General features: G+C 36.2%; 1 protein-coding gene across 2 annotated transcripts in view; it reads left to right on the forward strand.

The window, feature by feature from the left end:
• Positions 1-13,644, forward strand: part of LOC127449202 (vesicle-associated membrane protein-associated protein B-like) — a 28,977-nt gene extending 15,333 nt beyond the window's left edge. The window contains exons 3-6 of one of the 2 annotated variants that reach the window (XM_051712470.1): positions 3,564-3,667; positions 7,302-7,382; positions 7,744-7,926; positions 10,037-13,644. In XM_051712470.1, the coding sequence (XP_051568430.1) occupies positions 3,564-3,667; positions 7,302-7,382; positions 7,744-7,926; positions 10,037-10,198 (530 nt within the window). In that variant the 3' untranslated portion in view covers positions 10,199-13,644. The remainder of the gene's footprint in view (positions 1-3,563; positions 3,668-7,301; positions 7,383-7,743; positions 7,927-10,036) is intronic. The other variant, XM_051712471.1, reaches the window with a different exon arrangement.
• Positions 13,645-14,542: the final 898 nt, after the last annotated feature.

Below are 14,542 nucleotides of genomic sequence, written 5' to 3' on the forward strand. Positions count from 1 at the left end.
GAAATAATGCAAATGCAGTTTAATTGCCATTGGCATGTGTGGCAAAAAGTTAGTTTTGGACCCAGAGTACAGCGTTGTATGTCCACAGTGTTAGAGGACTGTTCGCTCACCATGTGTATTATATTGCAGTTTTAAATAAGTTCTACTATTACTAGCATTATACCGCCAATATTTCTAAAGGAATATAAAATGCAGCTTAAGCTGTACAGGATTTGAAGAATGATGTTGATTACCACAGAAAAGCATTTTAAAATTCAACAGTTTGTACTTTTTACCATAATGCACCTACAACGCAAGTCTTTCTGGCAATTGTTCTGAAGGGTTTAAAAGCAGAAAGGGTAAGTAAAATCATGCAAATATTACCATGTTTACTGGGTTTACATGGTCATGACTTGAGTTGAAAGATTGGAAATTGTTTGCACAAGTAGGTTTCTATGCAGTTCTTAATACTTTCAAAAGATTGTGATATATGCACCATTCACTTTTGTTTTCCCTGCAATTGCCCTGTGAGCAATTCCCTTGCCCCCCTCCCCTCTTGTAAACACTTCACTGTAAACAATACAATACAAAATCATTTTCTGCAGTAAGAGAGGTTTAAGTTTTGAGGTTTAAAGAATATTCCGGGTTCAATACAAGTTAAGCTCAATCAACAGGATTTGTGGCATAATATTGATTTACCACAAAAATGAATTTTGACATGCACCTCCTTTAAAAAAAAAAAAAAAAAAAGAAAAAATCTGGGTTAAAGAGAGGCACTTACATTGGAAGTGAATGGGGGCCAATTTTTGAATGTTAAAATACTCACTTTTTCAAAGGTATAGCCTCAAGACATTAACAATATGCATGTAAACAATTTAAGTGTGATAATATCACTTACCTTTGCGGTGTAAAGTTATTGCAAATTTAAAAATTTTCAAACTTTGTTGCCATGACAATGTAACATCATCAAACCCTAAAATGTCTGTAAAAATGTAAACAACTTTACAGCTCAAATAATATTTTAATAGAAGAATGTATGTAACTGTAAGTGCTTTTATAAAATGATAAGCTCCACATTTCTGCCTTTTAAACCCTACAAAAATTGGCCCAATTCACTTCCATTGTAAATGCCTCACTGTAATCTTGATTTTATTTATTTTTTTTAAGAAAAGGAGGGACGAGTTAAAATTCATTTTTGTGGTAATCATCATTTTGCCACAAATGCTGTCGGTTGAGCTTAACTTGTATTGAACCCAGAATATTCCTTTAACGGCTGAACACATCAAACTTTGGATGGACATCACTGAACTTCAAGCCAGATATGGTTCATTATGGTTATGCGGTTATGGTTTATTGTTTCACTGTTCCCCCCTGTCATGATAATATCATGTTATGTTATGATATCAATTATGTTGATATCCAGCCCTGACTCAGAACATTTTCTTTGGAACTTCTAAACCACTAGTGGTGTCTGGATTTTCTCACACTTTCTCTCCCCATTATTTTTATATATATATATATATATATATATATATATATATATCCATCCTATATCCTATATCCGATTGTGTATTCTATAAATACTTTATTTTCTATTCACTCATTTTATTTTATTATTATTATTACAGTCTTGTTGCTGTATTGTTTGTGCTCTGGAAGCTTCTGTCACCAAGACAAATTCCTTGTATGTGTAAGCATACTTGGCATTAAAGCTCATTCTGATTCTGAAATAGTCTCTGTTTTAGCCAAATGGTTTGTTCAGTTGTAACTGACACAGTGGCAAACTACTACTTCTATTTATTGTCCAGTGTTGATTATTGGTCAATGCTGAAAATCTAAAAATGGCAAAAATTCTTGTCATTTTATTTCTTTTTTGTTTTTTTTTTTTGTTTTTTTTTGTTTTTTTTGTTTTTTTTTACAGCCTGGCTGATAAATCAGCCTCTGCAATATATCCGTTGGTCAGGTTTTATAGCGGTTGCGGTAAAGACCGCTGTATTGTTCCCATTATAAATCTTATTTTGTTGTATCGTGCCACTTAACGTGCCACAGTATGTAGACGTGGTGTAAATGTAATTTCAACTTTTAGTTTTACAGCTAAACACTTTGAGAATGTGTTTATTACCATCAGTTAAAAAAAGTACTAATTAGGGCTGGGTAAAAATATTTTCAACAATCTCAGTTTGGTTTCTTAAAAGCCCATGAACGACCTTTTTACTTTTAAAGTTTGTTTCCATTTTGGATGTGTTGATTTATTATGATATACTCAACTGATTCAGAATGGAATCAAATTGTTTTGAAATTGAATTTAGAGCTTGTGAATCAGAATCGAATTAAATTGGGAAATCTGTTTTGATATCCAGCCCAATAACTGATCACAGTAACCTTGCGGCAACTTGAACAGATTGAGTTTTTGTCTGTTTCAGGTCAAAAATAACAACAGTTATGTGTGAGAAATCAGAATATTTGCACAATGTAAATGAACTGTTCAAATGAAAATAGCCTAAACCTGTTTAAATCTCTTCCCCTGAAGATACACAAAAAATGTCTCTTGGTGCTGATTGCGAAATACCATTCCTTGACATCACCTTGTGAAATGTAGTAAGAAAAATTGGGACTGGTAAAATAGGACATTCCCAGTCTGTTTCAAACGTCTGTTTTTAGTTTGCAATATTGAAGCCGCTTGATTGCCGTAATGGCACACAAAACCAGAGTGAGGTTTTAACTCACAGGGGAGTTGGCGTGTACCTTCTATAAGCTCTGTTGTAGAAGCCACATCTGAGAGAGCCTTTGAAATTAAGAGATAATTTGTTTTTAATGAAACTTGAAAATGAAATCACACACATGTTTGGCCCCCAATGTAAAAAAGACCCTTTGATTCTGTATTTTGCATCTTTAAAAAGGGCGATGGGGGGTGAAATCGTCCATCAATGCTGATTTGCAAGGTGCCAGAGCCCTCACACGTCAGGCATAAGAAAGTGATCATTGTAAATCATGGTAACAGCTCTAAATTAGGTTTTACTCATTTGAATGACATCAAATAACATGGCAGTCTTTGGATAGTGATGATGGTGCTGTAGACTTGAACTTCCTCAGACTTCACACCTGGTTTGAATTAAATGCTGAATGTGTTATTATCGTGAAAAGGAGCTGTATGAAAAATTGCCCTTTTGGGGTCATTTGAAGTTTTATAAGCAACAATGTTTGTAGTGGGATTACGAAATAATTTGCCAAATCTCTTTCTGAGTAATGGCTTTGTATGAAACATGGGATGCTCTGCACCCAAATGTTTCATCACAATAGGTCTATTGAGAACACCTACGAACTGACAAATTACATATTGATCCTAGTTGCTCTGTTTTCTCCTTAAAAAGAAACCAATTGTACTAGTTGTGGCCTAGCATCTGATACCTTGGTGCTAATGCAGGCAATGCAGGCAATGCAAGTTTGAATCTGGCTCGCAGCATTACCCAGTCCCGTTCCTTCCTTGTCTCCCCATCATTTATATTCCTCTATGCACTATACTGAGTATAATAATGAGAAAAAAGGCCAAATAAATAATTTTGTATTTATATTATTGTTTACAGTGATGCTGCAGCCATTCGACTATGATCCAAATGAGAAAAGCAAACACAAGTTCATGGTACAGTCACTTCTGGCTCCACCCGATATGACCGACACAGAGGGAGTGGTGAGTACAGATCCAGTTTATTATTGTCATTCCTAACTTAATGCCTTTACAATACACTTTTAATCTGTTATATGTTATTGTAACCACAGGAATACCTTACAATATTTACAGTGCGGTGAACAAGTATTTCTTCTATTCTTGTGTGTTTCTCATACTAAATTGTTTCAATAATTCAAACAAAATCTAACATAAAACAAAGGCAGTCTGAGTAAACACAAAATACAGTTTTTAAATGATAATGTTATTTATTGAAGCATAAAAGTTATCCAAAACCAACTGGGCCTGTGTGAAAAATATTTGCCCCCTTAGTTACTAAATCCCCAAATCAATGAAACTGCATTCATAATGGGGTTCAGCTGGACTGGACTAACCCAGGCATGATTACTGCCAACCCTGTTCAATCAAATCAACACCTAAATATAACTTTTTCAGCAGCATGAAGTTGGAAAGGACTCACCTAGTAGCACACAATGCCAAGGTCGAAAGAAATTCCAGAAATTATGAGGAAAAAGGTGATTGAAGTACACAATTCTGGGAAGGGTTACAAAGCTATTTCTAAGGCTCTGGGACTCCAAAGAACCACAGTGAGAGCCATTATCTCCAAATGGAGAAAACTTGGCACAGTAGTGAACCTTCCCAGAAGTTGCCGACCTTGCAAAATTCCTCCAAGAGCACAGCGACGACTCATCCAGGTAGTCACAAAAAAGCCAAGGACAACATCCGAGGAACTGCAGGCCTATCTTGCATTAATAAAGGTTACTGTTCATGACTCCACTATCAGAAAGACACTGGGCAAAAATGGCATCCATGGAAGAGTGGTGAGGCAAAAACCTCTGCTAACCCAGAAGAACATTAATGCTCTTCTGAATTTTGCCACCTTGATGATCCTCAAACGTTTTGGGAGAATGTTCTGTGGACTGATAAGTTGAAAGTGGAATTGTTTGGAAGACGGGTCCCACTACATCTGGTGTAAATCAAACACAGAATTCCACAAAAAGAACATCATACCTACAGTCAAGCATGGTGGTGGTAGTGTGATGGTGTGGCTATGCTTTGCTGCTTCAGGGCCAGGGTGACTTGCTATAATTGAGGGAAACATGAATTCTGCTCTCTACCAGAAAATTCTAAATGAGAACATCCAGTCATGAGTCCTTGAGTTGAAGCTCAAGAACAACTGGACTATGCAGTAAGACAATGATCCAAAGCATAGGAGAAAGTCCCCCTCTGAATGGCTCAAAAGAAGCAAAATTAAAGTTTTGGAGTGGCCTAGTCAAAGTCCTTACTTGAACTCGGTTGAGATGCTGTGGTAGGACCTGAAGCATTTGGGTGCAGTTGTTGCTGCTAAAGGTGGCACAACCAGCTGTTAAGCTTCAATAAAAAATATATATATACTGTATATATTTGAAACCTGTATTTTGTGTGTACTCAGGTTGCTTTTGTTTGTTATATCTCGTTTGAAGATCTAAAAAAATTTTGTATGAAAAATATACAAAAATGGAAGAAATCAGGAAGGGGGCAAATACTTTTTCACAGCACTGTACCTATTCATTATGATGCCTTTAAAATAAATAAATAAATAAATAAATTATGCATTTTATAATGTGGTGCAATTCACACGTGGATGCTGATTGGTCAGTAAAGCATTACACCTGTGCTAAAATACACTAGTAACAAACTAAGACAGATCATCTGTTTTTCACCTTGTGAATGTATAACATTGTGCAGCACCCACCATAGGGAACACATTCTGTTTAAATGTCAGGGGCTTTATCTTTTAGCAGAAGGATGGCACATAATGAATTTGCTTTATAAAATAACCTTTAAATGAACAGTTGTGTTGTTAATAATTTTACTGTGTAGAAACCATTTTATAAAGGCTGTTACAATTATGTATACAAAAATATAACGTTGATTTCACAATGAATGTAGTACACTCACTGAGCACTTTATTAGGAACACCTGTACACCTACTTATTCATGTGAATATATAATCAGCCAATCATTTGGCAACAGTGCAATGCATAAAATCGTGCATATACGAGTCAGGAGCTTCAGTTAATGTTCATATTAACCATAAGAATGGGGAAAAAATTGTATCTCAGTGATTTCGACCATGGCATGAATGTTGGTGCCAGACAGACTGGTTTGAGTATTTCTGTAACTGAAACGCCTTGATGAGAGAGGTCAATGGAGAATGGCCAGACTGCTTTGAGCTGATAGAAAGGCTACACTAACTCAAGTAACCCTTCTGTACAATTGTAGAGAGCAGAATAGTGTCTCGGAATGCACAACACGTCGAACCTTGAGGCGAATGGGCTACAACAGCAGAAGACCATGTCGGGCACTTTATTAGGACCATAGTGTTCCTATAAAAGTATTCAGTGAGTGTATTACAAATGCCTTTTGAATGCATTATATATAAAGGCTTCTTAGAAAGTGTTACCTTTTTTCTTTTTAAAGTGCTGCAATGCCAATATAACATTGTGAGAGACAGAGTAAGAGATTATATTATGATAACCTCCAGCATAGGGCAGGGAGGTGCAAAACAAATGGTGTGGGTTTGCACTTGAAGTAGTATAAACAAATGTCAGATAACTCAAGTGGTGTTCGACAGGACCACAGAGCGAGATCCAAATCTCAGGGCCACACCAGCGCATAGATCTCTGGAGCTTTCTTAACGACAATCCAAATAGAACAGAGACAGTGTTTGAGTACGAATGTGAGATGTAACGATAAATAGGTCATGAAAATGTCAGGAAGTGGATGCAGAAAGAAAATATAGAGCAGAGATTTGGCTACTTATACACTGCCTTGAGTCATTTCCACCATTCCAATTGATGTCTCTGTAGCTCTATTCTAAAATCAAGTGAGCTGTCTACTGTCTACATATGTAGCTGCCTTCTAAAGGGCCATTCAGGCCAAACGCGCTCTTGTGCTAAAAAAAAAATAGCTAGATGCTGCGCAACAAATAGGAGAGGATGTATGTGTCTCAATAAGTGTTTTTTTTTTTTTTTTTGTTTTTTTTTAAGTTGATGTTCTTTTAACTTGACACTGCATCTTCTGTTTGTCTATTGCATGTTTACATAGAAAGACGATAAAAAAACAGCACAGATGGACGCAAAAACAGACACCTAAGACTTCTAAACTGAAATGTAACCTTATAAGCGACAAGGGTTGCCAACTGTAATAGCTGGAAAGTTCCATATTTTGGCCAAAATGAAGACGTCCCGTGCCAGACGCCCATTGTCCCATATTGAAGCAGCTAAACGCTGGAGGGGGATTTGGATTGCAACTACTTTCTGTTGATACTTTTTCAATACTGAATAAAATAATCATATTTTACTGTTTAAATATATTGACATCTGCATCAGTTCTGTGCGTCAGCTTGGATTAAAATGTTCAAACAGAGCTTGTCGCAGTGCCTTCAGGGATTGTCTTGTCTGCAAAGGATACATGTGATGCTGCCTAAGATTTTTGCCTTAAAGGTGCCTTATAATTTTGGAGCAACCAAATGTGATGCCTAAAATTGTTGCCTAGCTCACAAGGTTTTGGAACAGAGGTCATGTGTTGTGTTTGTTTGGATTGTGAACACATGCAAGTGCGTGGAATTGATTTTTTTTCTCCTCTCATGCAGTGGAAGGACGCCAAGCCTGAGGATCTGATGGACTCCAAGCTGAGATGCGTCTTTGAAATGCCCACTGAAAATGAGAAAACAGTGAGTGGATTTTCTCCTGTTATCTTTGAGCAGGGTTTTTGCAGCGGTCAATGTGAAATGACAGTGACAGCAGCCGTGACATCATTCATGACGCTCTGTCCAAATATAAACGCACAAATAAAATATATAGATACAATGATAAAAATTTTTAAAGCACTTGAAAATCTTAATGGGACTGCCACTGCACATGAACGGGAACAAACTGAAAGGGAAAAAATGCTTTATGTTTGTAAAATAAATGTATAAATTGGGCTTTAGGGAACAGTTTGTATCTTTTAGATTTTATGAATTTGAGGACTCATTTTCTTCCATGTTTTTATTTTTACCATTTGTGTGTGTGTGAACTGGATTGTGGCCACAGCATGAAATGGACAGCAATAAGATCTCCTCCAGTCTTTCAAAGTCAGAATCGTCCACATTGTCTATGAAGTCCATGACCATGGCCTCTAGTCTGGATGATGGAGAGGTGAAGAAGATCATGGAGGAGTGTAAACGGCTGCAGATGGAGGTGCAGAGGCTACGAGAAGAGAACAAACAGATCAGAGTGAGTTTGTGTGTCTGTGTTTTTGAACCAGGTGTGAGGGGTTTACTACTGATTATATGTGGTTTTCATGTTTATTGCATTCTAATACTTATTGTCAGTGACTAAATTAGAGATCAGATACTGAGTATTGGCCTATGTACAAAAATATATATATTTTTTCAAACGGATCATGTGCAGCCTGGTTTTTCTGCTACTTTACCATTTGAGCCATTCTAAAATATACTAGAATGTATGCTTTGAATCAAACGGCATGAAATGCAACAAGAAAAATGTCTAATGCATGCTGAAAAAGCTTGGGAGTTAATATCATATTATGTAGCCTATACTAGTAATATCAAATTATATGCATAAACATTAATCTCTTGAAAGTATACGTAACAAGTAAATGACTGGGAAAAACTAAAATGTGTTCTTTTGAAGGTCTTTTTTTTTTTTTTTTTTTTTTTTTTGGTCACTTGGTGTGTGTGGTCACTATTTAGTGCTTGCTCAGTAGTGGTCCTAACTAAATTTTATCTGATTGGATTGATTTCAAATTAAAGGAATGTTCCAGACAGAGAATATTTTAACACCGAAAATAAGTTCAACTCTGTGAATGGGGCCTGTCCATAAAACTTAAAGGGGTGGTTAACCAAAAGTGAGAATTCTGTCATCATTTACTCACCCTCATGCCATCCCAGATGTGTATGACTTTCTGTTTCTGCAGAACACAAACAAAGATTTTAGAAGAATATTTCAGCTCTGTTGGGCCTAACAATGCAAGTGAATGGTGACCAGAACTTTAAAGGTCTTAAAAGGTCATAAAGGCAGCATAGAAGTAATCCATAAGACTCCAGTGATTTAAATTAATCTGAAGTGATATGATAGGTGTGGGTGAGAAACAGATCAATATTTAAGTCCTTTTTTACTGAAAATCTACACTTTCACTTTCACATTCAGCCACCTACTGGATGGGGCTGGTAAAAGGTGGAGATTTATTGTAAAAAAGGACTTAAATATTGATCTGTTTCTCACCCACACCTATTATATCACTTCAGAAGATACAGATTTAACTACTGGAGTCATATCGATTACTTTTATGCAGCCTTTATGACCTTTTTGGACCTTCTGAGTTCTGGTCAGCATTCACTTGCATTGTGAGGACCAACAGAGCTGAAATATTCTTCTAAAAAAAATCTTTGTGTTTTGCAGAAGACAGAAAGTCATACACCTCTGGGATGGCATGAGGGTGAGTAAATTATAAGAGAATTTCACTCTGTTTCAAAAGTATAGCCACAAGACAAACATTGTACTTGTAAACATGGTTTTAGTGTGATAAAATTTGCTTTCATGGTTTTACATTGCATGGCATCGAAGTTGTAATATTAGATGTAACTTTACATAGATAAGGTTAGTAAGTGATTCTATCACTAAAATCATATTAACACGTATAATGGTCATGACTTGTGGCTATACTTTTGAAACAGTATTTTAACATTTATGGACTAGACCCTTCCATTGTAAGTGCCCTACTGTATCTGCGATTTTTGCTAAAAAAACAAAACAAGGGACGAGTCAAACTAATTTTTTGTGGCAATCAACATTATGCCACAAATGCTGTCGATTGAAGCCGGAACGTTCCTTAAAACTGACACACAAATGACAAATAGTCTGAGACAAAAAAAAAAAAATAGGTGGCTGTCTTAGAGAAACATTTAAAACTGTCTAAAATAAATGTTTAGTATTAATTTCAGTAAAATTGTATTATCATTATATCGGCCTGCCTGCTCTCAAGATATCTGCATCTGCCATTGAACAGCCCATATTGATTGGCCACTACACGTTACATTTGCACTCTTCACCATATTGTTTAAATTTGTAATACCCACAGGATAGTGACTATTGACAGACAGGATTAAAGAAAGTCCTCCCTTACTCATCAGTGCAGTATTGCAGAGCATGTAAAACTACTACAGCTGGGGATCATTACTGCTGCAGTAGAAAATCAAACTGTTTATTGTCATAGATGGAATTATATTAATGAACAGAGCCAAGATTACAACCTTTCATATCTCTCCAGATCATGCCTGTGATCTTATTTTCTCTTGATCTTTCTCTCTTCACTTCTCCCCAGCAGGAAGATGATGGACTGCGGATGAGGAAGAGCACGGTGATGTCCGCTCCGCACTCATCCCAAGCGGTGAGAGTGAAGGAGGAGGGGCTGAGCAGCTGGGTGATCGCGCTTATCGTGCTGTTTTTTGTCATTGGTGTCATCGTAGGCAAGTTGGCCTTGTAAAATCCAAGAGGCGAGCGCTACAAGCATGCATTGTGGATGAAACAAAAACAAAACAGACAAGTAACCAATGCAGAATTCGTTTAATCCAATGCCATATCATTTGGGTAGTTTTGGATTAGCGAGGTGTGGAAAATTAATAAAGAGATCAAGGAATTTCATCAATGTTATGTGCAAAGAAAAAAAAAATCGTAAAAAAAAAAAAAGAAAATCTGACCCAGTTCTTGCCTCAAAATTGTGAAATCATTCTGGTCCTCTTCCTTAACCATTTCTGATGCAATTTCAAATGGATTACAAATGTCATCGATTTAAACCCCTAAAAGCCTCATAGGGATTTTCTAACAGTTGTACTAGAGTGAATGTTGTTTTATCACATATTTTGTTTTCTATGGAGGTGAGAAACTGCAAATTTAATCTGCATACAAATGCTTGAAGACTTTGAAAAGTGTCACGTGCATTTAATTTAATCATACCCAAACCTCCTGCATTAAAACTGCAGTTCATTGACGTGTAATATATTTTGAATCATTTTTCACCCCCTGAGAAGGTAAACAATAGTATCATGCCTGTTGCTAAAATAACATGCAGTTTGTTTATTCACTTCCATTCAGTCCAACAGATATGTATGAGTCCCAAAAGGTACTATGATTTAACATACATTTCCTCTGCAAATCAGATTTGAATTTATGCAAACATATAATTTCACTTAGTTCTCACAGTCTCACTGTTTCAGGCAATTTAATGTGTTCACTTGCACTGATACACTGAGAATCATTGTAGAAGGTTGAACGCACCACTTTCAGGAAAAGTTTTGGACACAACTACCACAGATTCTTAAAATTGTTTTTCCAGGTGCGAAATGTGTTGACTTTTAAGGTTGTTTTTAACATTTAAACATCCTGAATTGACTATGAGGAAATGGACTGTTAATGACTGATATTTCAAACTGCTGTTATTGGGGAAGTGTTGGTGAAACCATTGGGTCGTTCACCTACCCAAGCGCACTTCTCTGTGAACTGCTCTTGTAACTGCTGTGTTAAGTTAGTAATGTCTCTGAAACCATTGCTTCCAGTGAAGCTTTGCACAGACAAGAGTTGCCTGTCATCAGGATCAAATAGATTCACACTTTTGCTAAGGTATATGTGCTTGAATGCATGGCTCTATCAGAGCAAAAAAATAAACCTTTATATTTTATTAAGGTGAAAACTGCTTTTCAGCCCCTTTTAGCACACCCGAGTGTCCATCTTGCTTTCTGTAGATCTAAATTAATTTATTGATCAAGACGTTTTATAATAGTGCAGCTGCTACACGTAATTTCTTATGCACCTCGTTCAGATGTTCTTGTACATACCAACTAGTCAAAGGTTTCTCACCCTATAAACTTTCCAGTTGATGATACCACAATGAGAGTTGAGTTTACCATCTAGCCCAAAAACACTAACCCCTTATCATTCTACCCTCCAAAAAAAATGTACAAAGCAAAATTTACTCACCCCTATGTCATTTTCACCCTGTATGATTTCCATACTTCCGTGTAACAAAAGATGTTAGGCAGAATGTCCGAGTTGCATTTTGCCATGCAATGAAAGTGGATGGTGATTTAAACTTTCAAGCTCCAAAAAGAGAAAACAAAAAACATAAAAGTAGTTCATATGATTCCTGCAGTATATTCCAAGTCTTCAGAAACCATACGATAGCTTTTTGTGAAGAAAAGATGGAAATTTATGTTGTTGTTCACTGATAATCTTCCCCTCTGCCCTAGCTCTCAAATCTCATTTGCAGTCGCTTGTATTCAAACTTAATGTGTGGCAATCATTCATGTAACGTGAGAATAAATGCCGTTTGGTGTCAAACCTGTAGTCTAATGGCACCATTTTTTAATTCACAAGTGTGAATGAGATTTGTGAGCTACAGCAGAGGGGAAGATTATCAGTGAATAACGTCTTAAATTTCTGTTTGTTCAACACAAAGAAGTATTGTATGACTTTAGACGACTAGACCGTTGAAGAAAATAGAACATAGAAGTTGTTCTGAATACTTTTATGATACTTTTATGCTGCTTTTGGTTGTTTTTGGAGATCCTTGTATGAAAAAGAGCTGCTCTTACATTATGCCTAACATCTTTCGTGTTGCACAGAAGAAAGGAATTGTACAGAGTTGGAACAGCATGAGGGTTGAGTTAATGATGACAAGTTCATTTTGGGTGAACTATTTCTTTGAAAACTTAAACACTCGTGCCCTGGAGGTCTTTTGTGAGTATTGCATCTCTTGTACTCTAGCCATGCCGAACTACACCTCATTTTCCTACAAATGCATGGCTTCAGTATGCCTTGTCGGTTGTCTGACTGGTTTATCTCGCAGCATAAGGCTTTAAAAACACTCCTGACGTTTTGCTGAGCCCTCTGTTTCTTTCCTGTCCTCTGATGTTGAATTTAGTTGTTTTGTTTTGATTTAATTTATGAATAAAGCTTTTATTGCACAAAAGTGTTTATATTAAGAAATGCACTACATTATAAAGAATGTCATCTTCCCATTCAGCGGTCTGATCACTTCTTTTGCAGTATGTGAAATAGCAGAAATGACATCAGTAAAGAGACTTCCTACAGGGGACCATTTTGTGACCTGATGTGTATCCTGTCATAGTTTGGTGTTGTAGGAGATGTCTTTTACTTTAATGTTATTAACCCCTCCCCCCCCCCACCGAAAAGCTTTGATTTCAGTTGATCATCTTATTGCTGATATTGAATTTCTAAGAACAGAGAATAAAGAGACAGTTCACTTAAAAATGAAAATTGACATAATTTATTCAACCTCATGATGTTCCAAACCTGTATGACTTTTTTTTCTGTGGCTCACAAAAGATGTTGATTGACAGCCTCAGTCACCAATCACTTTCATTGTATGGAAAAACACCAAAAAAGAAAAAAAAGATGAATGGTGGCTGAGACTAACATTCTGCATAAACATCTCCTTTTCTGTTCTACGGAAGGAAGTCATACTGGTTTGGAACAAAACCATTGGTAAATAAATGATGACAATTTACATTTTTGGCTGAACTCTCCCTACTATAAATATTGTCAAATGGCTGAACCTTGCTTTGTAAGTAACTTTAGGAGATGTTCAGGGTATAGTGATTTTTGGACTGCAGTTTATGTATACCATGGGGTATGATTGCCATGGAGAGGGAGGGCTTTGGGGGCCTATCAGCCAATCAGCTGCCTCATAATTATACTTACAAAAGAAAAAGGTTATTATAGTGCCCCGAACCTTCATATATGATGTAAACATGAAGGTGACCATTTTGTATGAATATAAATAAATGAGTCTAAGATGAAAATTAAGGTTGATATTCCTAGTCGAGTAGTCTTTAATGGTATATAAAGAAACCCCAACTTTGTTGGACTATGTAGCATCTTAATCAATTAAATCAATAAAGCCCCATACCAAAAGTTTTGTACTGTGTCTTCTTCTGACAGGTTTCAATGTTGGTGATATACATTGCCTGATACCTAATGTTGTTATTTTTTTCCCAGTGACAAGAAAAAAATTCAGACCATAATATGTTGGTCTGCTGTTATGCAAAAAGTTTTTTTAATGAATACACATTATAGGTACACTTTAATATAACATTTATTAACATTATATTTATTTAAATTAAACTATTTTTTCAGTGTAAGAAAGAATCATTTTGAAAATGCGCATACGAAATCCTGAATGGGAATGCTTGATATGCGAATAAACTCAAAGTTCGCATAAAATTGAATGTGCTTGGAGGAGATGGGTTTTTGCGGGATTACAAGCTTTACTGCGTTTCGTCGTCATAGCAACGCTGCTGTAAAAGCCTGGCCAGAAGATAAGTGTCCAACTTAGGGTCAGAGGTTTGTTTAAATAAGTAATAGATGCTTGCCTTAGCAAGCCATCACTAATAATGGTGCTTATACATACTGGAATAGTGCAAATGTTTGCCATGTTTTAAACCTTATTAGAAAGTAACATTTGTTAGGTATCTTTGTTAATGTATCTAAGGCAATAATGCCAACTGAAGGGGTTTTTGCACAACTGAGTTTGAAATGTTATCTTTATGCTTTTATAATTTTAGAGGGGCTGGATTTCATCAGCCTCAGAGTGTTTGAAAAGTGAGTTCACATTATAATGACCTACCCACAAAAAATCTGAGGTTTGGACACTTCGATTTGATGAAGGAAAATGCTTTACTTTGCCATTGTCATTTTATTTTTTTAGTGTTGCCAACCATGATCATGTTTTCCAGCAAATACATGGTTGCAAAATGCAGATTTTCACAGAATTGTCTTCTTAACTTACCGCCACATATAAACCACTGTACTT

This window comes from Myxocyprinus asiaticus, chromosome 12 (assembly GCF_019703515.2).
Source record: "Myxocyprinus asiaticus isolate MX2 ecotype Aquarium Trade chromosome 12, UBuf_Myxa_2, whole genome shotgun sequence".
Classification (NCBI taxonomy): Eukaryota; Metazoa; Chordata; class Actinopteri; order Cypriniformes; family Catostomidae; genus Myxocyprinus; species Myxocyprinus asiaticus.